General features: G+C 42.6%; 1 protein-coding gene across 10 annotated transcripts in view; it reads left to right on the forward strand.

Moving 5' to 3' along the window:
- Window positions 1-27,497, forward strand: part of LOC106587020 (dematin) — an 80,851-nt gene that overhangs the window by 33,301 nt on the left and 20,053 nt on the right. For 5 of the 10 annotated variants that reach the window (XM_082969319.1, XM_082969317.1, XM_082969323.1 and 2 more), the window contains 5 exons: window positions 5,888-5,946; window positions 18,394-18,446; window positions 20,488-20,568; window positions 20,928-21,083; window positions 21,881-21,925. In XM_082969319.1, coding sequence (XP_082825445.1) covers window positions 18,435-18,446; window positions 20,488-20,568; window positions 20,928-21,083; window positions 21,881-21,925 — 294 coding nt within the window. In that variant the 5' untranslated portion in view covers window positions 5,888-5,946; window positions 18,394-18,434. The remainder of the gene's footprint in view (window positions 1-5,887; window positions 5,947-18,393; window positions 18,447-20,487; window positions 20,569-20,927; window positions 21,084-21,880; window positions 21,926-27,497) is intronic. The other 5 variants (XM_082969324.1, XM_082969325.1, XM_082969320.1 and 2 more) reach the window with 3 other exon arrangements.

A 27,497-nucleotide genomic window follows, 5' to 3' on the forward strand; every position in this document is an offset into this window, starting at 1 on the left:
TGAGAATTGTTATGTCTCCGGTTATCTTTACCGGAGAAAAATACCAAAGAACGCGCTCTCATTCACGCGCTTGGAAACACTACAGCCTAAAATGGAGCCACCTAGAAAAACTACACTTTCCAAAAACCAGCCTGAAACTCTTTCTAAAGACTGTTGACATCTAGTGGAAGCCCTAGGAACCGCAATCTGGGAGGACTTCGCCTTATAATAAAAGTGATAGCCATTGAAAATAGTGGTAGGCTGAATTTTTTATTTTTTTAATGGTTTGTCCTCGGGGTTTTGCCTGCCATATCAGTTCTGTTATACTCACAGACATAATTCTAACAGTTTTAGAATAGAGTGTTTTCAATCCAAATCTACCAATTATGTGCATATCCTAGCTTCTGGGCCTGAGTAACAGGCAGTTAGGATCTACTGAAGAGATGAGTCTTCAATAAAGACTTAAAGGTCGAGACCGAGTCTGCGTCTCTCACGTGGATAGGCAGACCAGTCCATAAAAATGGAGCTCTATAGGAGAAAGCCCTGCCTCCGGCTGTTTGCTTAGAAATACAAGGGACAATAAGGAGGCCTGCGTCTTGTGACTGTACCGTACGTGTAAGTATGTACGGCAGAGATCAAATCGGAAAGATAGGTAGGAGCAAGCCCATGTAATGCTTTGTAGGTTAGCAGTAAAACCTTGAAATCAGCCCTTGCCTTAACAGGAAGCCAGTGTAGGGAGGCTAGCACTGGAGTAATATGATCAAATTTTTTGGTTCTAGTCAGGATTCTAGCAGCCGTATTTAGCACTAACTGAAGTTTATTTAGTGCTTTATCCGGGTAGCCGGAAAGTAGAGCATTGCGGTAGTCTAACCTAGAAGTGACAAAAGCATGAATTAATTTTTCTGCATAATTTTTGGACAGAAAGTTTCTGATTTTTGCAATGTTACTTAGATGGAAAAAAGCTGTTCTTGAAAGAGTCTTGATATGTTCGTCAAAAGAGATCAGGGTCCAGAGTAAAAAAAAAAATAAAGTTACCTTTATTTAACTAGGCAAGTCAGTTAAGAACAAATTCTTATTTTCAATGATGGCCTAGGAACAGTGGATTAACTGCCTTGTTCAGGGGCAGAATGACAGATTTTTACCTTGTCAGCTCGGGGATTCGATCTTGCAACCTTTCAGTTACTAGTCCAACGCTCTAACCACTAGGCTACCTGCCAAGTAACGCCGAGGTCCTTCAGAGTTTTATTTGAGCTGACTGTACAACCATTAAGATTAATTGTCAGATTCAACAGAAGATATCTTTGTTTCTTGGGACCTAGAACAAGCATCTCTGTTTTGTCCGAGTTTGAAAGTAGAACATTTGCCGCCATCCTCTTCCTTATGTCTGAAACACAGGCTTCCAGGGAGGGCAATTTTGGGGCTTCACCATGTTTTATTGAAATGTACAGCTGTGTGCTGTCCGCATAGCAGTGTAAGTTAACATTGTGTTTCCGAATGTCATCTCCAAGAGGTAAAATATATAGTGAAAACAATAGTGGTCCTACAATGGAGCCTTGAAGAACACCGAAATTTACAGTTGATTTGTCAGAGGACAAACCATTCACAGAGACAAACTGATATCTTTCCGACAGATAAGATCTAAACCAGGCCAGAACTTGTCCATGTAGACCAATTTGGGTTTCCAATCTCTCCAAAAGAATGATGGTATCAAAAGCAGCACGAGGACAGATGCAGAGCCTCGGTCTGATGCCATTAAAAGGTAATTTACCACCTTCACAAGTGCAGTCTCAGTGCAATGAAGGGCTCTAAAACCAGACTGAAGTGTTTCGAATACAGTTCAGTATACATTGTTTGTCTTCAGGAAGGCAGTTGTGTTTTATTTCGTTTTTTACTTTAGTTTATTGAGTAAATATTTTCTTAACTCTATTTCTTGAACTGCATTGTTGGTTAAGGGCTCGTAAGTAAGCATTTCACAGTAAGGTCTACACCTGTTGTATTCGACATATGTAACAAATACGTTTTTATTTTATAATTTTTTTTGTGGATTATGGCCATAATTCCTCCTGTCTCTTTTGATTGTTCTAATATTTTAAAAACAACAATTTAATTTAGTAGATGCGATGGCTGTCCTCTATTTGGAGAGGGTGGATGGCCGCAAAGGAAAATTGGAGCACCAGACACTTGATCCCCATATTGATTGATCCTAAGCATTTGTTTGAAAGAGAATCCCAAGGACAAAATGTTACAGAACACCACCTCCATGTCTCCTGTGGAATCAACATCTCTACTGCATGCTCTTCAGTTGCTACTATATGCAGATGTTGGGTCCGTTTTGTATTTTCCCCACTAATGGTTAAGGTTAGGATTGGTTTCCATTGTACCAACTGATATTCTCATCAACACATATTTTCTTGCCAATGAGAAGTAACATCGGTTACAATTCTAACATGTTCCATGGCATTTGAAATTATTTTTTTTATATTTTTTTATTTCACCTTTATTTAACCAGGTAAGCTAGTTGAGAACAAGTTCTCATTTACAACTGCGACCTGGCCAAGATAAAGCAAAGCAGTGCGACAGAAACAACACAGAGTTACATGGAATAAACAAGCATACAGTCAACACAATAGAAAAAAAGAAAGTCTATATACAGTGTGTGCAAATGGCATGAGGAGGTATGGTAATAAATAGGCCATAGTAGCAAAGTAATTACAATTTAGCAGATTAACACTGGAGTGATAGATGAGCAGATGATGATGAGCAGATGGTGTGTAAGTAGTGATACTGGTGTGCAAAAGAAATAGAAAGCCGATTCTAGATTTGATTTTGGATTGGAGATGTTTGATATGAGTCTGGAAGGAGAGTTTACAGTCTAGCCAGACACCTAGGTATTTGTAGTTGTCCACGTATTCTAGGTCAGAACCGTCCAGAGTAGTGATGCTAGTCGGGCGGGCGGGTGCAGGCAGCGAACGGTTGAAAAGCATGCATTTGGTTTTGCTAGCGTTTAAGAGCAGTTGAGGCCACGGAAGGAGTGTTGTATGGCATTGAAGCTCGTTTGGAGGTTAGTTAACACAGTGTCCAAAGAAGGGCCAGATGTATACAGAATGGTGTCGTCTGCGTAGAGGTGGATCAAAGAATCACCCGCAGCAAGAGCGACATCGTTGATATATACAGAGAAAAGAGTCTGCCCGAGAATTGAACCATGTGGTACCCCCATAGAGACTGCCAGAGGTCCGGACAACAGGCCCTCCGATTTTACACACTGAACTCTATCTGCAAAGTAGTTGGTGAACCAGGTGAGGCAGTCATTAGAGAAACCAAGGCTATTGAGTCTGCCAATATGTCACGATTGTCGTTGGGAAAGGAGGACCAAAATGCAGCAGGTATGTGGTTGCTCATCTTGAACTTTTATTAGACTCCAAATGAACACCAAAACGAACTCACGAACAACGAACAGTCTTCTCAGGCTCACACACACTAGACAAGAAACAATCTCCCACAAAACAATTACCCATATATAGGACTCTCAGAGGCAACAAGGAAGCACCTGCCTCCAATTGAGAGTCCCAACCCCCCCATTAACCTAACATAGAAATACACTCACTCGACTAAACATAGAAATACTTAAACATAGAACATAAACCAAAACCCGGAAATAATAAATCAAACGCCCTTCAACAAACACACCACCCCGAACCACATAAAACAAATACCCTCTGCCACGTCCTGACCAAACTACAATAACCATTAACCCTTATACTGGCCAGGACGTGACACAATAAGAATACGGTGATTGACAGAGTCGAAAGCCTTGGCCAGGTCGATGAAGACGGTTGCACAGTACTGTCTTTTATCAATGGCGTTTATGATATTGTTTAGTACCTTGAGCGTGGCTGAGGTGCACCCGTGACCAGCTCGGAAACCGGATTGCACAGCGGAGAAGGTACGGTGGGATTCGAAATGGTCAGTGATCTGTTTATTAACTTGGCTTTCAAAGACTTTAGAAAGGCAGGGCAGGATGGATATAGGTCTGTAACAGTTTGGGTCTAGAGTGTCACCCCTTTTGAAGATGAGGATGACCGCGGCAGCTTTCCAATCTTTAGGGATCTCGGACGAAATGAAAGAGAGTTTGAACAGACTGGTAATAGGGGTTGCAACAATGGCGGTGGATAATTTTAGAAAGAGAGGGTGCAAATTGTCTAGCCCCGCTGATTTGTACAGGTCCAGGTTTTGCAGCTCTTTCAGAACATCTGCGATCTGGATTTGGGTGAAGGAGAAGCTGGGAGGCTCGGGCAAGTAGCTGCGAGGGGTGCGGTGCTGTTGGCCGGGGTTGGGGTAGCCAGGAGGAAAGCATGGCCAGCCGTAGAGAGATGCTTATTGAAATGTTCGATTATCATGGATTTAATCGATGGTGACCGTGTCGCCTAGCCTCAGTGCAGTGGGCAGCAGGGAGGAGGTGCTCTTGTTCTCCATGGACTTTACAGTGTCCCCAAACGTTTTGGAGTCAGAGCTACAGGATGCACATTTCTGTTTGAAAAAGCTAGCCTTTGCTTTCCTGACTGACTGTGTGTATTGGTTCCTGACTTCCCTGAACAGTTGCATATCGTGGGGACTATTCGATGCTATTGCAGTCCGCCACAGGATGTTTTTGTGCTGGTCAAGGGCAGTCAGGTCTGGAGTGAACCAAGGGCTATATCTGTTCTTAGTTCTACATTTTTTGAAAGGGGCATGCTTATTTAAGATGGTGAGGAAAGCACTTTTAAAGAACAACCAGGCATCCTCGACTGACGGGATGAGGTCAATATCATTCCAGGATACCTGGGCCAGGTCAATTAGAAAGGCCTGCTCACAGAAGTGTTTTAGGGAGCGTTTGACAGTAATGAGGGGTGGTCGTTTGACCGCGGACCCATAGCGGAGGCAGGCAATGAGGCAGTGATCGCTGAGATCCTGATTGAAAACAGCAGAGGTGTATTTGAAGGGCAAGTTGGTCAGGATAATATCTATGAGGGTGCCTATGTTTACGGATTTAAGGTTGTACCTGATGGTTTCCTTGATAATTTGTGTAAGATTGAGGGCATGTAGCTTAGATTGTAGGACTGCTGGGGTGTAATGCATATCCCAGTTTAGGTCACCTAACAGAACGAACTCTGAAGGTAGATGGGGGGCAATCAATTTACATATGGTGTCCAGGGCACAGCTGGGAGCTGAGGGGGTCTATAACAGGCGGCAACAGTGAGAGACTTATTTCTGGAGAGATTCATTTTTAAAATTAGAAGCTCGAAAGGATTTGTAATTTGCAATCATAACTGTGCATAATGTATGCTATATGTAGTGATTGGTAGAGGTTTCTACAGTACTGCATTTCAAAATAATAGCATATTTTGCTCAGTGCATATATACACGACCTGATGTCTTTTGCTTGTCTCTGTTATCTCGAACTCTGAGTTATTTCAAATGGGATTACTATTTGATCAGATGATCAACGGTGAATTCCCATTGAGAGAACAGGCTATGTTGTGTATTTAGGGTCTTCTGGTGTTATTGAACCATCATGAACCTATGGGGAAAGACCCCACTGTCAGAACTAGTCGAATAGGGTGAAGTTCCCCATAGACGCTGATTTTGGGTTACTTTGGCATTTTCACCACTCATGTTTAAAGTTAGATTTGGGGGAGTGGATGCTGATCCTAGATGTGTACCTAGTTCCATCGTGTCTGTCTTTCTGAGTTGCTTTTCTAAACCATACTACAAAATTGGACTATAAAAGGCTGTAGATATTTAAATCTGTTAATATACTTTGCTGGTTTACTCTCAAAAGCTATCATATCACAAAATAATAGGAATACCCCAAATGTGAGAATATTTAGCAATTTGTTATATAAATCACATTTAAATTTTTGTCTTCTAGGTCAGAGCTTGGGATGAATAACCCCAAAGTGACAGAAATGATTCCTTTTCTTGTCTGAGGTAAGACTTCTGTTATTTTGAAAAGTGTATGCCATTTATAGATATGGTCCTACAAAACATAACTTTTAAGTTATTAACTCAGACTGGAAGTCTATGGTTATCTCCTAGCATGCTAGCAGATACGCATAGACCTCGTCATTACGCTAACGCTAGTTAGCATTGGCTCGCAAAACTACCTCCAACGTTCTTCATACTGGACACAGAGACATACAAATGGTATCCACAAGTTCATCTGATAGATAACCTCTAGGGTAGGGGGCAGTATTTGCACGGCCGGATAAAAAACGTACCCGATTTAATCTGGTTATTACTACTGCCCAGAAACTAGAATATGCATATAATTGTTTGATTTGGATAGAAAACACCCTAAAGTTTCTAAAACTGTTTGAATGGTGTCCGTGAGTATAACAGAACTCATATGGCAGGCAAAAACCTGAGAAGATTCCTTACAGGAAGTGCCCTCTCTGACCATTTCTTGGCCTTCTACACTCTCTTTATTGAAAACTGAGGATCTCTGCTGTAACGTGACACTTCCTACGGCTCCCATCGGCTCTCAGAAGGCGGCAGAACGTTGAATGATGACTTTGCAGGCCATGGCTGAAAAACAGTAGCGCATTTGGATAGTGGTCGATCAGAGAACAATGAGACTGGGGGCGCGTGCACGAGCCGACATCATGTTTTAATTTTTTCGTCTTTGAACGAAAACAGGGTTTCCCGGGTCGGAATATTATATATTTTTTACTAGAAAAATTGCAAAAAAATGTATTTTAAACAGCGGTTGACATGCTTCGAAGTACGGTAATGGAATATTTAGAATTTTTTTGTCACGAAACGCGTCGGGCGCATCACCCTTCGGATAGTGTCTTGAACGCACGAACAAAACAGAGGATATTTGAACATAACTATGGATTATTTTGAACCAAACCAACATTTGTTATTGAAGTAGAAGTCCTGGGAGTGCATTCTGACGAAGAACATCAAAGGTAATCCAATTTTTCTTGTAGTAAATCTGAGTTTGGCGAGGGCCAAACCTGGTGGGTGTCAAAATAGCTAGCCCGTGATGGCGAGCTATCTACTCAGAATATTGCAAAATGTGCTTTTGCCGAAAAGCTAATTTAAAATCGGACACCGCGGTTGCATAAAGGAGTTCTGTATCTATAATTCTTAAAATAATTGTTATGTTTTTTGTGAACGTTTATCGTGAGTAATTTAGTAAATTCACCGGAAGTTTGCGGTGGGTATGCTAGTTCTGAACGTCACATGCTAATGTAAAAAGCTGGTTTTTGATATAAATATGAACTTGATTGAACAAAACATGCATGTATTGTATAACATAATGTCCTAGGAGTGTCATCTGATGAAGATCAACAAAGGTTAGTGCTGCATTTAGCTGTGGTTTGGGTTTATGTGACATTATATGCTAGCTTGAAAAATGGGTGTCTGATTATTTTTGGCAGGGTACTCTGCTGACATAATCTAATGTTTTGCTTTCGTTGTAAAGCCTTTTTGAAATCGGACAGTGTGGTTAGATTAACGAGAGTCTTGTCTTTAAAATGGTGTAAAATAGTCATATGTTTGAGAAATTGAAGTAATAGCATTTCTAAGGTATTTGAAAATCGCGCCACGGGATTCCACTGGCTGTTGAGTAGGTGGGACGATTTCGTCCCACATACCCTAGAGAGGTTAGTGACTATCATGGGAATCATGATCATGGGAAACAAGACCCCTTTTGTTACGTTCCCCAGCAAGAAAACCAAATAATGTTGCTGAAACAGAAGGGAGAACTAACAAAGAGTCACTTCCTCCTCCACTATTTTTGGACTTTTAAAATAAATATATATACCCATAGGTTCTTGAAGAGTGTAACCTATACCTCATGAGCTTAGTTCAATTGCCTTACCCCATCAAAACCCCAAATAGTAGCTTTTTTTACGTCAATGTTTGTAAACACTGTAATTGTAAACAAACACTGTATATCCTGAAAGCATGGTTCAAACTATAATTTTGATCTCATGGATGGTCAGTGCTTGCTTCCAAAGCTATGTCTATCCATTTGAGAGTGGTTACATTTCTCCAGCCCTATTCCTCAGCTATTTACAATGGCGGGGTAACCACTAACTTATGACCTTAATAATTTGTTATCCCATATTGGAAATACAGGAAGTCACCTTCTGTTATGAAGCAGTGCAGGACAGAGTGACACAGTTATACAGGCCTGAAATGTGGACAATGTTTTAATAGCAGACACAGCTCTTTTAGCCCTTTGTGTTTCAGTTCACCAGAACAGACAATGTACTGTACTGTACTGTACCCTCTCTGATTCCCCCCTATTATCACATCCTGTCTTCACATACTGTTTGATTCCATGTCTAAAAACGATCCACTCACAACTTTTCAGTCCACTACTCTATGGAAATGCGAAATCCTACTGACAGAGCTGGTGTAACTGAGTCAGGTTTGTAGGCCTCCTTGCTCGCACACACTTTTTCACTTCTGCCGACAGATTTTTTTATAGGATAGAGGTCAGGGCTTTGTGATGGCCACTCCAATACCTTGACTTTTTAAGCCATTATGCCACAACTTTGGAAGTATACTTGGGGTCATTGTCCATTTGAAAGATCCATTTGCGACCAAGATTTTAACTTCCTGACTGATGTCTTGAGATGGTGCTTCAATATATCCACAACTTTTATTCCTCAAAATGCCATCAATTTTGTGAAGTGCACAGTCCCTCCTGCAGCAAAGCACCCCCACAACATGATGCTGCCACCCCCGTGCTTCACGGTTGGGATGGTGTTCTTTGGCTTGCAAGCCTCCCCCTTTTTCCTCCAAACATAACGATGGTCATTATGGTCAAACAGTTCTATTTTTGTTTCATCAGACCAGAGGATATTTCTCCAAAAAGTACAATCTTTGTCCCCAAGTGCAGTTGCAAACCGTAGTCTGGCTTATTTATGGCGGTTTTGGAGAAGTGGCTTCTTCCTTGCTGAGTGGCCTTTCAGGTTATGTCGATATAGGACTTGTTTACTGTGGATATAGATACTTTTGTACCTGTTACCTCCAGCATCTTCACAGGGTCCTTTGCTGTTGTTCTGGGATTGATTTGCACTTTTCGCACCAAAGTACGTTCATCTCTAGGAGACGGAACGCGTCTCCTTCCTGAGCAATATGACGGCTGCGAGGTCCCATGGTGTTTATACTTGCGTACTATTGTTATACAGATGAACGTGGTACCTACAGGCATTTGGACATTGCTCACAAGGATGAACCAGACTTGTGGAGGTCTACAAATGATTTTCTGAGGTCTTGGCTGATTTCTTTAGATTTTCCCATGATGTCAAGCAAAGAGGCACTGAGTGTGAAGGTAGGCCTTGAAATACATCCACAGGTACACCTCCAATTGACTAAAATGATGTCAATTAGCCTATCAGAAGCTTCTAAAGCCATGACATCAGTTTATGGAATTTTCCAAGCTGTTTAACCTCTATGGGCTAGGTGGGACGCTTGCGTCCCACCTACTCAACAGCCAGTGTAATCCCGTGGCGCGTTATGCAAATTCCTCAAAAATGCAAAAACTTCAATTTTTCAAACATATGACCATTTTAAAGACAAGACGCTCGTTAATCTAACCACACTGTCCCATTTCAAAAAGGCTTTACAACGAAAGCAAAACATTAGATTATGTCAGCAGAGTACCCAGACAGAAATAATCAGACACCCATTTTTCAAGCTAGCATATAATGTCACATAAACCCAAACCACAGCTAAATGTAGCACTAACCTTTGATGATCTTCATCAGATGACAACCCTAGGACATTGTTATACAATACATGCATGTTTTGTTCAATCAAGTTCATATTTATATCAAAAACAAGCTTTTTACATTAGCATGTGACTAGCATTCCCACCGAACACTGCCGGTGAATTTACTAAATTACTCACGATAAACGTTCACAAAAAGCATAACAATTATTTTAAGAATTATAGATACAGAACTCCTCTATGCACTCGATATGTCCGATTTTAAAATAGCTTTTCGGTGAAAGCACATTTTGCAATATTCTCAGTAGATAGACCGGCATCACAGGGCTAGCTATTTAGACACCCAGCAAGTTTAGCACTCACCAAAGTCAGATTTACTATAAGAAAAATGTTATTACCTTTGCTGTCTTCGTCAGAATGCACTCCCAGGACTTCTACTTCAATAACAAATGTTGGTTTGGTTCAAAATAATCCATTGTTATATCCAAAAAGCGGCGTTTTGTTCGTGCGTTCAAGACACTATCCGAAGGGTGACGAAGGGTGACGCGCCCGACGCGTTTCGTGACAAAAAAATTCAAATATTCCATTACCGTACTTCGAAGCATGTCAACCGCTGTTTAAAATACATTTTTATGCGATTTTTCTAGTAAAAAATATATAATATTCCGACCCGGGAAACCCTGTTTTCGTTCAAAGACGAAAAAATAAAAACATGATGTCGGCTCGTGCACGCGCCCCCAGTCTCATTGTTCTCTGATCGACCACTATCCAAATGCGCTACTGTTTTTCAGCCATGGCCTGCAAAGTCATCATTCAATATTCTGCTGCCTTCTGAGAGCCTATGGGAGCCATAGGAAGTGTCACGTTACAGCAAAGATCCTCAGTTTTCAATAAAGAGAGTGTAGAAGGCCAAGAAATGGTCAGAGAGGGCACTTCCTGTAAGGAATCTTCTCAGGTTTTTGCCTGCCATATGAGTTCTGTTATACTCACAGACACCATTCAAACAGTTTTAGAAACTTTAGGGTGTTTTCTATCCAAATCAAACAATTATATGCATATTCTAGTTTCTGGGCAGTAGTAATAACCAGATTAAATTGGGTACGTTTTTTTATCCGGCCGTGCAAATACTGCCCCCTACCCTAGAGAGGCTAATCACCTACTCTGAAGCTCCATTGTGCCCAGATATTTGAGTGGTCGAAAGACACTTTTGTTGTAGAGTTTCTGTCACTGACATCCACCCAGAGTTTGATCTTGGTCAGAACAGCCGGCTTGTACTGACTTTCAACGAGCGGATTTCCACATCCCTAAAATGGCCTCGAGATATTTGGTCACTGCTCCTCCAAAGTGTTCTTGTGGGAAAAGCTCAAAGTGTATGCTGCTTTATCTCTTGATAAGAGTTCAGATTATGACACTGATGAAGCTGCTATCCTTCAGGCTTACAAGCTGTTTTTTCATATCCGTTTGTTTGTCATTACTGCTGTGAGAAAATACACATTGTCTCTTTGTGTCCTAAGTTGAAACATATCAAATGAGAGAGAGAAAAAGCAGTTTATTCTTCTGGTAGCACTCTAGTCCATTAAGTCTCTGGTTGGGACTGGTGTATCTCCTAAACAAGATTTTGGATCAGATGTGTATGAATCCTTTGTGTCAGATAGTTTCGTGTCTCTGCACAGCGGCGATGCTGTTAAGCAGCCGGTGAAGATACTGCAAGACACTGGGGCAGCCCAGTCCTTCATTTTGGTGGGTGTTTTGCTTTTGTCTGACTAGTACAAGGCGTGGAGATGGGTTGCATGGAAGTTCCTTTGTATAATGTGGAACTCGAGTCTGATCTTATTTCTGGATCCGTTGTCATTGGAGTGAGGCCTAGCCCACCGGTGAAGGGGGTCTCATTCATTTTAGAAAACGATTTGACTGGAGGGAAGGTCGTGCCAAATCCTGTCGTTAGTAAGGAACCCAGAGTAAAGCAACCTGATGGGTTATCAGAGAAGTACCCTAGAGTGTTCCCAGCATGTGGCGTTACACGTGCTGTGTCTAAGAAAGGCACCAGGAGCAAGTCTATAGTTGAGGAGGATGTCAGCGATCCCACCATGGTTGATTTGTCTGAGACATTTATGGGCGATTCTGATTTCGGTAAACCTCCTTAGTCGACCTCTCCTTTGAAAAACCCCAAAGGTGAATGACTTCGTAGGACCGCTGAAGGAAGAGAGGGTTCCTACAGATCACACTTCAATGTCAAGGAAGCAGCTGATTGCTAAACAGACATACTTCCAGAGGAAAAGTTTGATGAAGATAGTGTGGGTTACTTTGACAGAGATGGTGTTCTAATGAGGAAATGGCATTCTTGCGCCACATCTCAGCAAGAAGATTGGCCCAGTGTATCTCAAATTGTTGTTTCAGTTACGCTTCAACAAGAGATACTGAGTTGGCTCACGATGGTGGCATAGCAGGCAATCTTGGGGTCAACAAGACGTATGAACATCTTTCACTGTCACGGCTTCCGAAGTCGGTCCCTTGTTCGGGCGGCGTTTGGCGGTCGACGTCACCGGTCTTCTAGCCATCGCCGCTCCACCTTTCATTTTCCATTTGTTTTGTTTTGTTTTCCTGCACACCAGGTTTACATCTCCTCATTATTACTACGTGTATTTAGCCCTCTGTTCCCTCCATGTCTGTGTGGGGTACTGTTCATTTGTCAAGGTTGGGATGCTTCCGGCTGGTTTGCGCCGGGTTTTGTTTTGTACCCGTGCTTTGTGGCAGCCGGTACTTTGTACTTGGTTGTTGTACTTTGTGCTGCCTCACTTGTTCTTTGGACATTTTATTTTGGGACGTGGTTGCGTCTGTTCTAATAATTGCCTCAGTAAAGTGCTTTGTCCACTCATCTCTGCTCTCCTGCGCTTGACTTCCATGCACCAGCTACACCCACCGTTTGACATTCACTCGTTCTCTGCGGAATCAGGATTGAGACACATCAGTAGCCAGTACAACTCAGACCCTCTACAAACATGTCTGACGAGCCAGATCTCGCTGAAGTCTAACTTCGACAAGACCAAGTTGAAGAAGACCGAGACACAAGAGAAGAACCCCTTGCCCACCAAAGAAACCATCGAACAGCAGAAGCAAGCAACAGCATGAAGCCCAAGCCTCTGCTATGCACTGTACATTCCACAAGCATTGCCTTTTTCACCTCTTAGCTGTGTAACTGTGTAACCCAAAACCTAAGTTGCATTGTGATTGGACAAAAGCAATGACTGTACAGCCCCTCCCTAGAACGTTTTGATCGATGTTATTGCGAGTGTGGCGAAATGCTTGTGCTTCTAGTTCCGACAGTGCAGCAACATCTAACAAGTAATCTAACAATTCCACAAAAACGACCCAATACACACAGATATAAATAAAGGAATGGAATAAGAATATATACAGAACATATAAATACAGTTGAAGTCGGAAGTTTACATACACCTTAGCCAAATATATTTAAACTCAGTTTTTCACAATTCCTGACATTTAATCAGAGTAAAAATTCCCTGTCTTAGGTCAGTTAGGATCACCACTTTATTTTAAGAATGTGAAATGTCAGAATAATAGTAGCGAGAATTATTATTTATTTCAGCTTTTATTTTTCATCACATTCCCAGTGGGTCAGAAGTTTACATACTCAATTAGTATTTGGTAGCATTGCCTTTAAATTGTTTATCTTGGGTCAAACTTTTCAGGTAGCCTTTCACAAGCTTCCCACAATAAGTTGGGTGAATTTTGGCCCATTCCTCCTGACAGAACTGGTGTAAGGTTTGTAGGCCTTGCTTGCACACACTTTTTCAGTTCTGTCCACAAACTTTCTATAGGATTGAGGTCAGGGCTTTGTGATGGCCACTCCAATACCTTGACTTTGTTGTCCTTAAGCCATTTTGCCACAACTTTGGAAGTATGCTTGGGGTCATTGTCCATTTGGAAGATCAATTTGCGACCAAGCTTTAACTTCCTGAATGATGTCTTGAGATGCATCTTCAATATATCCACAATTTTCCTGCCTCATGATACCATCTATTTTGTGAAGTGCACCAGTCCCTCCTGCAGCAAAGCACACCCATAACATGATGCTGCCACCCCCGTGCTTTATGGTTGGGATGGTGTTCTTTCGGCTTGCAAACCTCCCCCTTATCCTCCAAACATAACTATGGTTATTATGGCCAAACAGTTCTATTTTTGTTTCATCAGACCAGAGGATATTTCTCCAAAAAGTCCAATCTTTGTCCCCATGGGCAGTTGCAAACCGTAGTCTGGCTTTTTTATGGCAGTTTTGGAGCAGTGGCTTCTTCCTTGCTGAGCGGCCTTTCAGGTTATGTCGATATAGGACTCGTTTTACTGTGGATATAGATATTGTTGTACCTGTTTCCTCCAGCATCTTCACAATGTTGTTTGCTGTTGTTCTGGGATTGATTTGCACTTTTCGCACCAAAGTACGTTCATCTCTAGGAGACAGAATGTGTCTTCTTCCTGAGAGGTATGATGGCTGCGTGGTCCCATGGTGTTTATACTTGCGTACTATTGTTTATACAGATGAACGTGGTATCTTCAGGCATTTGGAAATTGCTCCCAAAGATGAACCAGACTTGTGGAGGTCTACAATTTTTTATGAGGTCTTAGCTGATTTCTTTTGATTTTCCCATGATGTCAAGCAAAGAGGCACTGAGTTTGAAGGTAGGCCTTGAAATTCATCCACAGGTACACCTCCAATTGACTCAAATTATGTAAATTAGCCTATCAGAAGCTTCTAAAGCCGTGACATAATTCTGGAATTTTCCAAGCTGTTTAAAGGCACAGTCAACTTAGTGTATGTAAACTTCTGACCGACTGGAATCGTGATACAGTGAATTATAAGTGAAATAATCCGTTTGTAAACAATTGTTGGAAAAATGACTTGTGTCATGCACAAAGTAGATGTCCTAACCAACTTGCCAAAACTATAGTTTGTTAACAAGAAATTTGTGGTGGTTGAAAAATGAGTTTTAATGACTCCAGCCGAAGTGTATGTAAACTTCCGACTTCAACCATATACACTGCTCAAAAAAATAAAGGGAACACTAAAATAACACATCCTAGATCTGAATGAATGAAATAATCTTAATAAATACTTTTTATTTACATTGTTGAATGTGCTGACAACAAAATCAAACAAAAAAATAATCAATGGAAATCCAATTTATCAACCCATGGAGGTCTGGATGTCACAACATCCACAGAAGGGGGCGCGGTCGAGCGGCGCTCGGCGGTCGTCGTCGCCGGCCTACTAGCTGCCACCGATCTGTGTTTCAGTGTCTATTAGTTATGTCTGGTTTTTGTTTGCACCTGTTTTGTGTTTTGTCATTAGTGGGGGGGTTTGTCTGTCTGTGTTTAGCTAGGATTTTGTGCGGGATTGTTCGTTGTTACGTGTGGTGTTACTTTTATTATCTAGGCATTAGGGTTGCCGGGCTGCGCCCCGTCTGCCTTTTGAACGGAGCTTCTTTTTGTCCATTTTTCTGACTGTTATGCTCCCAGCCGTATGTGAAACTTACCCGTGGATTTATTAAATTAAGATTGTTCCAACGGACCTCAGTCTCCTGCGTTTGACTCACTCCTTAAACTGTTCATTCCGCTCGTGGCACTGGATTTGGAGTCACACTCAAAATTAAAGTGGAAAACCACACTACAGGCTGATCCAACTTTGATGTAATGTCCTTAAAACAAGTCAAAATTAGGCTCAGTAGTGTGTGTGGCCTCCACGTGCCTGAATGACCTCCCTACAATGCCTAGGCATGCTCCTGATGAGGTGGCGGATGGTCTCCTGAGGGTTCTCCTCCCAGACCTGGACTAAAGCATCCGCCAACTCCTGGACAGTCTGTGGTGCAACGTGGCGTTGGTGGATGGAGCGAGACATGATGTCCCAGATGTGCTCAATTGGATTCAGGTCTGGGGAACGGGCGGGCCAGTCCATAGCATCAATGCCTTCCTCTTGCAGGAACTGCTGACACACTCCAGCCACATGAGGTCTAGCATTGTCTTGCATTAGGAGGAACCCAGGGCCAACCGCACCAGCATATGGTCTCACAAGGGGTCTGAGGATCTCATCTCCGTACCTAATGGCAGTCAGGCTACCTCTGGCGAGCACATGGAGGGCTGTGCAGCCCCCCAAAGAAATGCCACCCCACACCATGACTGACCCACCACCAAACCGGTCATGCTGGAGGATGTTGCAGGCAGCAGAACGTTCTCCACGGCGTCTCCAGACTCTGTCACATGTGCTCAGTGTGAACCTGCTTTCATCTGTGAAGAGCACAGGGCGCCAGTGGCGAATTTGCCAATCTTGGTGTTCTCTGGCAAATGCCAAACGTCCTGCACGGTGTTGGGCTGTAAGCACAACCCCCACCTGTGGACGTCGGGCCCTCATACCACCCTCATGGAGTCTGTTTCTGACCGTTTGAGCAGACATGCACATTTGTGGCCTGCTGGAGGTTATTTTGCATGGCTCTGGCAGTGCTCCTCCTGCTCCTCCTTGCACAAAGGCGGAAGTTGCGGTCCTGCTGCTGGGTTGTTGCCCTCCTATGGCCTCCTCCACGTCTCCTGATGTACTGGCCTGTCTCCTGGTAGCGCCTCCATGCTCTGGACACTACGCTGACAGACACAGCAAACCTTCTTGCCACAGCTCGCATTGATGTGCCATCCTGGATGAGCTGCACTACCTGAGCCACTTGTGTGGGTTGTAAGCACCGCCAGCATTCAAAAGTGACCAAAACATCAGCCAGGAAGCATAGGAACTGAGAAGTGGTCTGTGGTCACCACCTGCAGAACCACTCCTTTATTGGGGGTGTCTTGCTAATTGCCTATCATTTCCACCTGTTGTCTATTCCATTTGTACAACAGCATGTGAAATTTATTGTCAATCAGTGTTGCTTCCTAAGTGGACAGTTTGATTTCACAGAAGTGTGATTGACTTGGAGTTACGTTGTGTTGTTTAAGTGTTCCCTTTATTTTTTTGAGCAGTGTATATACACACACACACGCTGAGTATACAAATCTGCTCTTTCCATGACAGTGTGACCAGGTGAATCCAAGTGAAAGTTATGATCCCTTATTGATGTCACTTGTTAAATCCACTTCAATCAGTGAAGATGGAGACAAGTTAAAGAATGATTTTAAGCCTTGAGACAATTGAAACATGGATTGTGTGTGTGTGCCATTCAGAGGGTGAGTAGGCAAGACAAAAGATTGAAGTGCTTTTGAACAGGGTATGGTAGTAGGTGCCAGGTGCACCAGTTTGAGTGTGTAAAGAACTCCAATGCTGCTGGGTTTTTCACGCTCAACAGTTTCCCATGTGTATCAAGAATGGTCAACTTATCACAACTGTCGGAGGCATTGGAGTCAACATGGGCCAGCATCCGTTGGAACGCTTTTGCCACCTTGTAGAGTCCATGTCCCGATGAATTGATGCTGTTATGAGGGCAAAAGGGGGTGCAAATCAATATTAGGAAGGTGTTCCTAAATATCTGTGCACTCAGTCAAAAGTTTGGACACACCTACCTATTCCGGGGTTTTTCTTTATTTTTACTTATTTTCTACGTTGTAGAATAATAGTGAAGACATCAAGACTATTAAATAACACATATGGAATCATGTAGTATCCAAAAAAGTGTAAAAGGCCAGCATCCCAGAGTCGCCTCTTCACTGTTGACGTTGAGACTGGTGTTTTGCGGGTACTATTTAATGAAGCTGCTAGTTGAGGACTTGTGAGGCGTCTGTTTCTCAAACTAGACACTCTAATGTACTTGTCCTCTTGCTCAGATGTGCACCGGGGCCTCCCACTCCTCTTTCTATTCTGGTTAGAGCCGGTTTGTGCTGTTCTCTGAAGGGAGTAGTACACAGCGTTGTACGAGATCTTCAGTTTCTTGGCAATTTCTCGCATGGAATAGCCTTAATTTCTCATAACAAGAATAGACTGATGAGTTTCATTTTGAGCCTGTAATCGAACCCAAAAATTGCTTGTGCTCCAGATTCTCAACTAGTCTAAAGAAGGCCAGTTTTATTGCTTCTTTAATCAGAAGCACAGTTTTCAGCTGTGCTAAGATAATTGCAAAAGGGTTTTCTAATGATCAATTAGCCTTTTAAAACAGTAAACTTGGATTAGCCAACACAACGTGCCATTGGAACACAGGAGTGATGGTTGCTGATAATGGACCTCTGTACGCCTATGTAGATATTCCATTTTAAAAAATCTGCCGGTTTCAGCTACAATAGTCATTTACAACATTAACAATGTCTAAACTGTATTTATGATGAGTTTGATGTTATTTTAATGGACAAAAAATATGCTTTTCTTTAAAAAACATTTCTAAGTGACCCCAAACTTTTGAACGGTAGTATGTATAGACACATTATACAGCAATGTGATAGGCACTGCACTGTGCAATTTGGGACTAATAAAGAACTACTACTGGTACTATTAGCAACCAATGATCTCACTGAATGCCTTGTTCAATGTCCAATGGCATTTCACTCTAACACATTTCAAGGATGATTTGCTTGGTACTTGTTTGAGTGACACTTTTGTGAACTTGTCCTTGCCACTGAGTGGGCATTATTGAATTGCAACTTTTATGTACCTCTATTTTATGATCATCTCTCTCATTGTTTAACACGGACTCTCTTTCTTTCAGTGAAGCCTCATCAAGATACATTTTGTTTGTCATCCTATAAAATGATGCCAAAGGTATGGTTTTTATTGATCATGGCCTGACGACTCATACAGAATTTAATTATGCTTCTCTATATATCGCTACATACATTCATCATGGAGAAGAAATGTTAGTGGATCTGGCATTTTGCCCATGTAATATAGATGGGTAGCAAGGCAAATTAGAGTGCACATACACATTTTAGAGATAGTTCAATTTCCCAACTAGTAAAGTTTTCACCAATTTATTTATCTGGAAACAGTATAAGTTAAGTGTGTCCATCTATGTTACACAGAATCCTACAGATGAAGAACCATATATGTGAAAAATAAATAATAAAAATGGACAAACGTGACATGTCATTATATATTTTTTTATATGAAGTAATACAGTATGGTGCAATACCAGTCAAACATTTGAACACACCTACTCATTCAAGGGTTTTTCTTTATTTGTACTATTTTCAACATTGTAGAATAATAGAAGACATCAAAACTATGAAATAAACAAATCAAAAATATATTTAATATTTGAGATTCTTCAAATAGCCACCCTTTGCCTTGACAGCTTTACACACTCTTGGCATTCTCTCAACCAGCTTCACTTGGAATGCTTTTCCAACAGTCTTGAAGGAGTTCCCACATATGCTGAGCACTTGTTGGCTGCTTTTCCTTCACTCTGCGGTCCAACTCATCCCAAACCATCTCAATTGGTTTGAGGTTGGGTGATTGTGCAGGCCAGGTCATCTGATGCAGCACTCCGTCACTCTCCTTCTTGGTCAAATAGCCCTTATACAGCCTAGAGGTGTGTTGGGTCATTGTCCTGTTGAAAAACAAATTATAGTCCCACTAAGCGCAAACCAGATGGGATGGCATATCGCTGCAGAATGCTGTGGTAGCCATGCTGGTTAAGTGTGCCTTGAATTCTAAATAAATCACTGACAGTATCACCAGCAAAGCACCCCCACACCAGCACATCTCTTCCTACGTGCTTCATGGTGGGAACCACACTCGGAGATCATCTGTTCACCTACTCTGCATCTCACAAAGACAGGCGGTTGGAACCAAGAATCTCAAATTTGGACTCATCAGACCAAAGGACAGATATCCACTGGTCTAATGTCCGTTGCTCGTGTTTCTTGGCCCAAGCAAGTGTCTTCTTATTATTGGTGTCCTTTAGTAGTGGGGTGTTTTTTCAGCAAGAATTTGACCATGAAGGCCTGATTCACGCAGTCTCCTCTGAACAGGTGATGTTGAGCTGTGTCTGTTACTTGAACTCTGTGAAGCGTTTATTTGGGCTGCAATTTCTGAGGCTGGTAACTCTAATGAACTTATCCTCTGCAACAGAGGTAACTCTGGGTCTTCCTTTACTGTGGCGGTCCTCATGAAAGCCAGTTTCATCAAAGTGCTTGATGGTTTTTGCGACTGCACTTGAAGAAACTTTGAAAGTTCTTGAAATATTCCGGATTGACTTACCTTCATGTTTTAAAGTAATGATTGACTGTCGTTTCTCTTTGCTTATTTGAGCTCTTCTTACCATAATATGGACTTGGTCTTTTACCAGATAGGGGTGGTATACAGAAGATCGGGTTATCTTGTCACAACACGACTGATTGGCTCAAACGCATTAAGAAAGAAAGACATTCCACAAATTAACTTTTAACAAGGCACACCTGTTAATTGAAATGCATTCCAGGTGACTACCTCATGAAGCTGGTTGAGAGAATGCCAAGAGTGTTGTTACTATGAAGCATCTCAAATCTAAAATATATTTTGATTTGTTAAAAACATGATTCCATATGTGTTATTTCATAGTTTTGATGTCTTCACTATTATTCGACAATGTAGAAAATAGTACAAATTAAGATACACCCTGGAATGAGCAGGTGGGTCCAATCTTTTGACTGGTACTGTATATGCCATGTAGCAGACACTTTTATCCAGAGTGACTTACACAAGTGAGTGCATATGACCCGGAAGTTGCTAGTGCCATGCTCTACAAACTGAGCCACAATCTCAATGTTGTTGCTGTGTGTCTGACCCTGTGCCCTTTGACCCTTTGTGTGTTTGGGAGCAGCAGCTGACCCGCACCTCACCTGGGAGTGTGTGTTCCCTCCGTGGTATCAGCATCCCAGGATCCCTAGCCGTGGCCATCACAGTGAGTCTGCACCATACGGCAGCCACTCCTCCACACACACACACACACACCCTCGTGGGGACCTAAAATGTATTTCCATTCAAAATCCTATTTTCCTTAACCCCTAACCCTAAACCTAACCCTTACCCTAACCCTAATTCTAACAATAATTTGAACCCTTAATCTAACCCCTAAGCTTAAAATAGCCTTTGTCCTCATGGGGAGAATTTTCCTTGTTTAACTGTCCTGGTGGGGACTTTTGGGGATTTCAGGTCCCCCACGAGGATGGAAGAATAAGACCACACACACACACACACACACCTCACATGACAATGCAATCCCATGTCATGTTCTCTCTCTTCTTATATTCCTCTTTCCAGGCCAAAATGGACAATCAGGTCATTGGCTATAAGGACTTGGCAGCCATCCCCAAAGACAAGGCGATATTGGACATTGAGAGGCCGGACTTAATGATCTACGAACCCCATTTCAATTACACGCCTCTGGAACTATCGGAGGTGCCCCAAAGCAGAGAGGTCATAGGGCACAGCACACCACCCTCCATCATATTACAGCGCTAAGGATTTCCTCTCTATCCTAATGGTTTACCATTAAGGTTTAGGGCGTAGATATCCTTCTCTTGTTTGGAATGGCCCTATTGTATTCAGGATGTATTTAAATGATTAACAGTTAAGGATCATATGAGTTTTTGTCTATCCTACTATGACACAAGTGGTGTTCTATCAAGACAAACATAATATAATTGTCATTGATTACACTTTTTTAGCTAACCTGTTTGACTAGTTAAGTGATTCTAATATTTGTCCTATTAACTCTGTGTGTGATAGGATACAACTCCACTATATATAGACTATATACAATGTATGCATTAATATATACTCGTGTATGCATATCTGTCAAACAATATATATATAAAATTGCACCATTGAAATGCAGGGCAGGTACATTTAGCCTGTTTGGCCTGCGTGTAGTGTTTTCTCCCATGCAAACACTTAGCTGAGCCTCAATTGGCACCTTATTATATTGTGCACTACTTTTGACCAGAGCCCTATACTATTTAGGGAAAAGGGTGCTATGTGGGACACAGACTTATTACAGAGATCAATGGAACTCAATAAGGGCTTTCTAGAAATTGTGATCTGATCAGATTTTGTCATTTCTCTTTGTCTGGCGAAACTGACTCTACCCGATTAGGCCTGTAACACTGTCTGTCAAACAATGTCTATGTCTCACTAAGCCCACAAAGGAGAATGCAGCCTAGGGAGAAAATACAACTGATCAAACAGCCGTCTGTTTCTTTTCTCTCCTTCAGAGGTCCATGTCTCCGTGTTCATTCTCCCACCCTGCTTCTCCTGAGGTAAGATGGATGGATGGATGGATGGGGTCTGTGCTCTCGGATGAAGAATCATTTGAGCAGTTAATTGTCAGTCCACTGCCCAGTACCCCATACAGAGCTCTATCTCCTCTCCTATCTCTTCATACGGTCACACACACCTACTGTTTGTAATTATGGAATCGTTATTGAAAGGTTTTGTGCTCCACTGGTATGGTTAAAAACACACACACACACACACACTTAAGTGATAATGCCCTCGAAGCAGGTATTTGGAGGATATATTCGCACGTCTCGGGCCAGCAAACCGTGCCAATTTATCCTCCAAACACCGGCTTCGAGGACATTATTGCTTTTATACAACGTGTTACCAACATATTCCAATAATGATTGACATATTTTCATTAAATACGTTATTTTAATTAATTTATTCATGCCATTTCATTCTTCCACAAGATATAGTCCCAACACAAATCTAGGGTTGCTACCCTAGCTGGCAGGTTGTTTGTTCTATCAGTTCGGTCGCCAGAGACGCGACCCAGTCGTTAAGTCTTTTTGTTCTAAGTAGTTCATTCTAAATGTTCCTTTGCCATGATGGCTGGCAAAGTTCTTACCCCTTGCTTGCTAGCTAGCCAACTTTGGCTAACACAGTCACATCAAACAGTGTAGCCAGAATAACAGCAAAATAGCTGTTATTTACAACTGCGACCTGGCCAAGATAAAGCATAGCAGTGCGACAAAAACAACACAGAGTTACACATAAACAAACGTACAGTCAATAACACAAAAGAAAAATTCGTTCCAGTCATTGGCAGCAGAGAACTGGAAGGAAAAGCGGCCAAAGTAAGTGTTGGCTTTGGGGATGACCAGTTCAATATACCTGCTGGAGCGTGTGCTACGGGTGGGTATTGCTATGGTGACCAGTGAGCTGAGATAAGGTGGGGCTTTACCTAGCAAAGACTTATAGATGACCTTGAGCCAGTGGGTTTGGTGACGGATATGTAGTGAGGGCCAGCCAACGAGAGCATAGAGGTCGCAGTGGTGGGTAGTATATGGGACTTTGGTGATAAAACGGATGGCACTGTGATAGACTACATCCAATTTGCTGAGTAGAGTGTTGGGGGCTATTTTGTAAAGGACATCACCGAAGTTAAGGATCGGCAGGATAGTCCGTTTTATGAGGGTACGTTTGGCAGCATGAGTGAAGGAGGCTTTGTTGCGAAATAGGAAGCCGATTCTAGATTTCATTTTGGATTGGAGATGCTTAATGTGAGTTTGGAAGGAGAGTTTACAGTCTTAACCAGACATCTAGGTATTTGTAGTTGTCCACATATTCTAGATCAGAACCATCCAAAGTAGTGATGCTAGTCGGGCAGGAGGGTGCGGGCAGCAATCGGTTGAAGAGCATGCATTTAGTTTTACTAGCATTTAGAAGCAGTTGGAGGCCACGGAAGGAGTGTTGAATGGCGTTGAAGCTTGTTAGGAGGTTTGTTAACACAGTGTCCAAAGAAGGACCAGATGTATACAGAATGGTGTCGTCTGCATTAGAGGTGGATCAGAGAATCACCAGCAGCAAGAGCGACATTGATGAATACAGAGAAAAGAATTGAGCCCTGTGGCACCCCCATAGAGACTGCAGAGGTCCGGACAACAGGCCCTCCAATTTGAAACATTGAACTCTATCTGAGAAGTACTTGGTGAACCAGGCGAGGCAGTCATTTGAGAAGCCAAGGCTATGGAGTCTGCCGATAAGAATGTGGTGATTGACAGAGTCGAAAGCCTTGGCCAAGTCGATGAAGACGTCTGCACAGTACTGTCTTCTATCGATGGCGGTTATGATATCGTTTAGGACCTTGAGCGTGGCTGAGGTGCACCCATGGCTTTTTGGGCAAGTTGCTGCAGGGGGTGCTGAGGTGTTGGCCGGGGTAGGGGTAGCCAGGTGGAAAGCCATGGCCAGCTGGGGAAAAATGCTTATTGAAATGATCGATTATCGTAGATTTATTGGTGGTGTCGTGTCTTTGGCATCATTAAACTTAAGACTTATTTTTATCAAATTAATTCTCTGTAATTATTATTACGTGATTAAACTAACTTAATCATGTAACTGTAATTAACTAGTAAGTCGGGGCACCAAGGAAAATATTCAGATTAAAGATATAACTTTCAGATATTTCAATATCTGATCAATTAGTCTTATAATTAATGAATTATTCTTTACCTCACGTTAGTCTCATTCCAAACGTCGTAAATTGTTGGTTGTCTTCACTATGAATCATCCATACATCAATTGTCTTAAATCATTTATTTACTAACTAAATAAATCACAGAAATGCATAAACAAACAAACAGTAGATATAGTTACAAGGAAATTATAGGGGAATGCGCCCTAGTGGGCTAAACCGGCATGGCGGCTTGTTAGACAAAGGGACTGAGGAGGGCGCAAAAGATAAGACACTACAAAGTTGATAATTATAACAATTGAAATGCTAATCCTTTGCACATGAACGCTCACTCATTCAGGAATAATTGCAATCAATATATATATTTACGCTCAGTGTGTCGTCGTGATCTCTGTTGGAGAGTTTGTCTGCCCTCTCTCTGCCGTGGTTAGAATGGATAGTTCAGAGTAACATTCAGCAATGTTGTTATAGATAGATGTTTTGGCAGTTGTCGCCCTTCGCATTCACGGGTACATAATTCCTAGCTGCAGACTAATTAATTACTATCAAAGATTTGTTCTTATTCTGTCGGTATCGATAGTCTGAGTTTAACCACGTGGTATGGTTAAGATTTCAGCAATCTACTCAAACCTTAGCCCTCACGGTTATTGAGGTAAGCTGGCCTGAAACCTTAGCCCTCTCGTGGTTATCGAGGTAAGCTGGTCTCTACTCAAACCTTAGCCCTCTCGTAATTGAGAGAAGCTTGGTGAAGATAAATTCCCAAGGTGGGGGTTATATTCGGAAGAGCAGAAAGGGGCTGTCCCATGATGCCAGATCAATGTCTGTGCTCATGGGGCGGGCCAATGATTTAGTTAACTCCAGTTCCATTTGGAGTTTAACTTCATTAAACAACTTAAAATCACATTACATCATTTCACAAATAGTTTCATCTTTACTCATTCATTTTATACAACAATTAGATGCAAGCCTCATAACTGAAACTCTTGTATAAACAGGGTTATGGTAATGTGGCTGTATTGTCTCTCATGAGTTTCACAAAATTTTACAAAACAAACCCGTTTGTAGCTGGCTACTTCACTGACCGTTTATACATTCTCCAGAACATGAATATTGTTCAGTTCTCAAGTTCTGTGATGTGGAAGAAATTCCTTTGTGCTCCTGTGAAACCTTTTCTCTCTCTATACTGTCTGGCCATGAGGAAGAGAGTCTCCTCCAGGAATTTACGACCTGAGATAACAGCAGCCTGGGTGTAGGCGAGAGAGAGAGGGGGAAGGCACGCTAAACCCAAAGAGGGCCACGTCATGACATTGGTGACAGTGTTTCTGCTCCTCAGTGCAGTGGGCAGCTGGGAGGAGGTGCTCTTATTCTCCATGTACTTTAGTGTCCCAAAACCTTTTGGAATTAATGCTACAGCAAGCAAATTTCTGTTTGAAAAAGCTAGCCTTACCTTTCCTAACTAACTGTGTATATTGGTTCCTGACTTCCCTGAAGAGTTGCATATTCGATGCTAATGCAGAACGCCACAGGATGTTTTTGTGCTGGTCAAGGGCAGTCAAGTCTGGGGTGAAGCAAGGGCTATATCTGTTCTTAGTTCTAAATTTTTTGAATGGGGCATGCTTATTTAAGATGGTGAGGAAAGCACTTTTGAAGAGCAACCAGGCATCCTCTACTAACGGGATGAGGTCAATATCCTTCCAGGATACCCGGGCCAGGTCGATTAGAAAGGCCTGCTTGCTGAAGTGTTTTAGGGAGTGTTTGACAGTGATCAGGGGTGGTCGTTTGACCGCGGACCCATAACGCACGCAGGCAATGAAGCGGTGATCGCTGAGATCCTGGTTGAAGACAGCAGAGGTGTATTTAGAGGACAAGTTGGTCAGGATGATATCTAAGAGGGTGCCCATGGTTACGGATTTTGGGTTGTACCTGGTAGGTTCCTTGATAATTTGTGTGAGATTGAGGGCATCTAGTTTAGATTGTGGGACGGCCGGGGTGTTAAGCATGTCCCAGTTTAAGTCACCTAACAGTACGAACTCTTAAGATGGATGGGGAGCAATCAATTCACATATAGTGTCCTGGGGGCTGAAGGGGTCTATAACAAGCGGCAACGGTGAGAGACGTGTTTCTGGAAAGGTTATTTTAAAAGAAGAACCGCGAATTGTTTGGGCACAGACCTGGATAGTATGACAGAATCTCTGCAGTAGATTAACTCCACCCCCTTTGACAGTTCTGTCTTGTCGGAAAATGTTATAGTTAGGGATGGAAATGTCAGGATTTTTGGTGGCCTTCCTAAGCCAGGATTCAGACACGGCTAGGACATCCGTGTTGGCAGAGTGTGCTAAAGCAGTGAATAAAACTAACTTAGGGAGGAGGCTTCTAATGTTAACATGCATGAACCCAAGGCTTTTACGGTTACAGAAGTCAACAAATGTGAGCGCCGGGGGAATGGGAGTGATGCTGGGGGCTGCTGGGCCTGGGTTAACCTCTACATCACCAGAGGAACAGAGGAGGGGTAGGATAAGAGTATGGCTAAAGGCTAAAAGAACTGGCCGTCTAGTGTGTTCGGAACGAGAGAGTAAAGGGGGCAGGTTTCTGGGCACAGAAGGATAGATTCAAGGCATTGCGTACAGACAAGGGTATGGTAGGATGTGAGTACAGTGGAGGTAAGCCTAGGCATTGAGTGATGATTAGAGAGGTTTTGTCTCGTGAAGCACCATTTAAGCCAGGTGCGGTCACCGCATGTGTGGGGGGTGGAACAACAGGGCTAGCTATGGCATATTGAGCAGGGCTGGAGGCTCTACAGTGAAATAAGACAAAAATGACTAACCAAAAAAGCAATAGACAAGGCATATTGACTTTAGGGAGAGGCGTGTGTAGCCTAGTAATCACAGGGTCCAGTGAGTAGCTAGGCGAGCTGGAGGCACGGAGATACAGACAGCTAGCAGCAGGCTAGCAGATAGTCCTCAGGGGGACGTCGCAACGTGGGAGCCTGTTGAAACTCTCTCGGACAGTTACGTCGGCAGACCAGTCGTGATGGATCGGCAGGGCTTCGTGTCGGCAGCAAAGGGTCCAGGCCAATTGGCAAAAGAGGTAATTGAAGCCCAGGAATTCTTGGTAGATCTATTCAGCTAGCCGGGAGATGGGCCTAGATTCGAGGCTAGCTCCAGGCTAACTGGTGCTTGCGTCGGGACAGAGACGTTAGCCAAGAGTAGCCACTTGGATAGCAGCTAGCTAACTGCGATGATCCGGAGTAAAGGTTCAGAGCTTGCGGTTGGAATCCGGAGATATGGTGGAGAAAAGCAGTCCGATATGCTTTGGGTTGATATCGCGCTGTGCTGGATGGCAGGAGTTGACCAGGCTGAAGCTGGCAGATGTCCCAGTTAACGTTGATGGCTAACTAGCAGTGGCTGACTACTAGC

Source organism: Salmo salar, chromosome 26 (assembly GCF_965601325.2).
Source record: "Salmo salar chromosome 26, fSalSal1, whole genome shotgun sequence".
In the NCBI taxonomy this organism is placed as follows: Eukaryota; Metazoa; Chordata; class Actinopteri; order Salmoniformes; family Salmonidae; genus Salmo; species Salmo salar.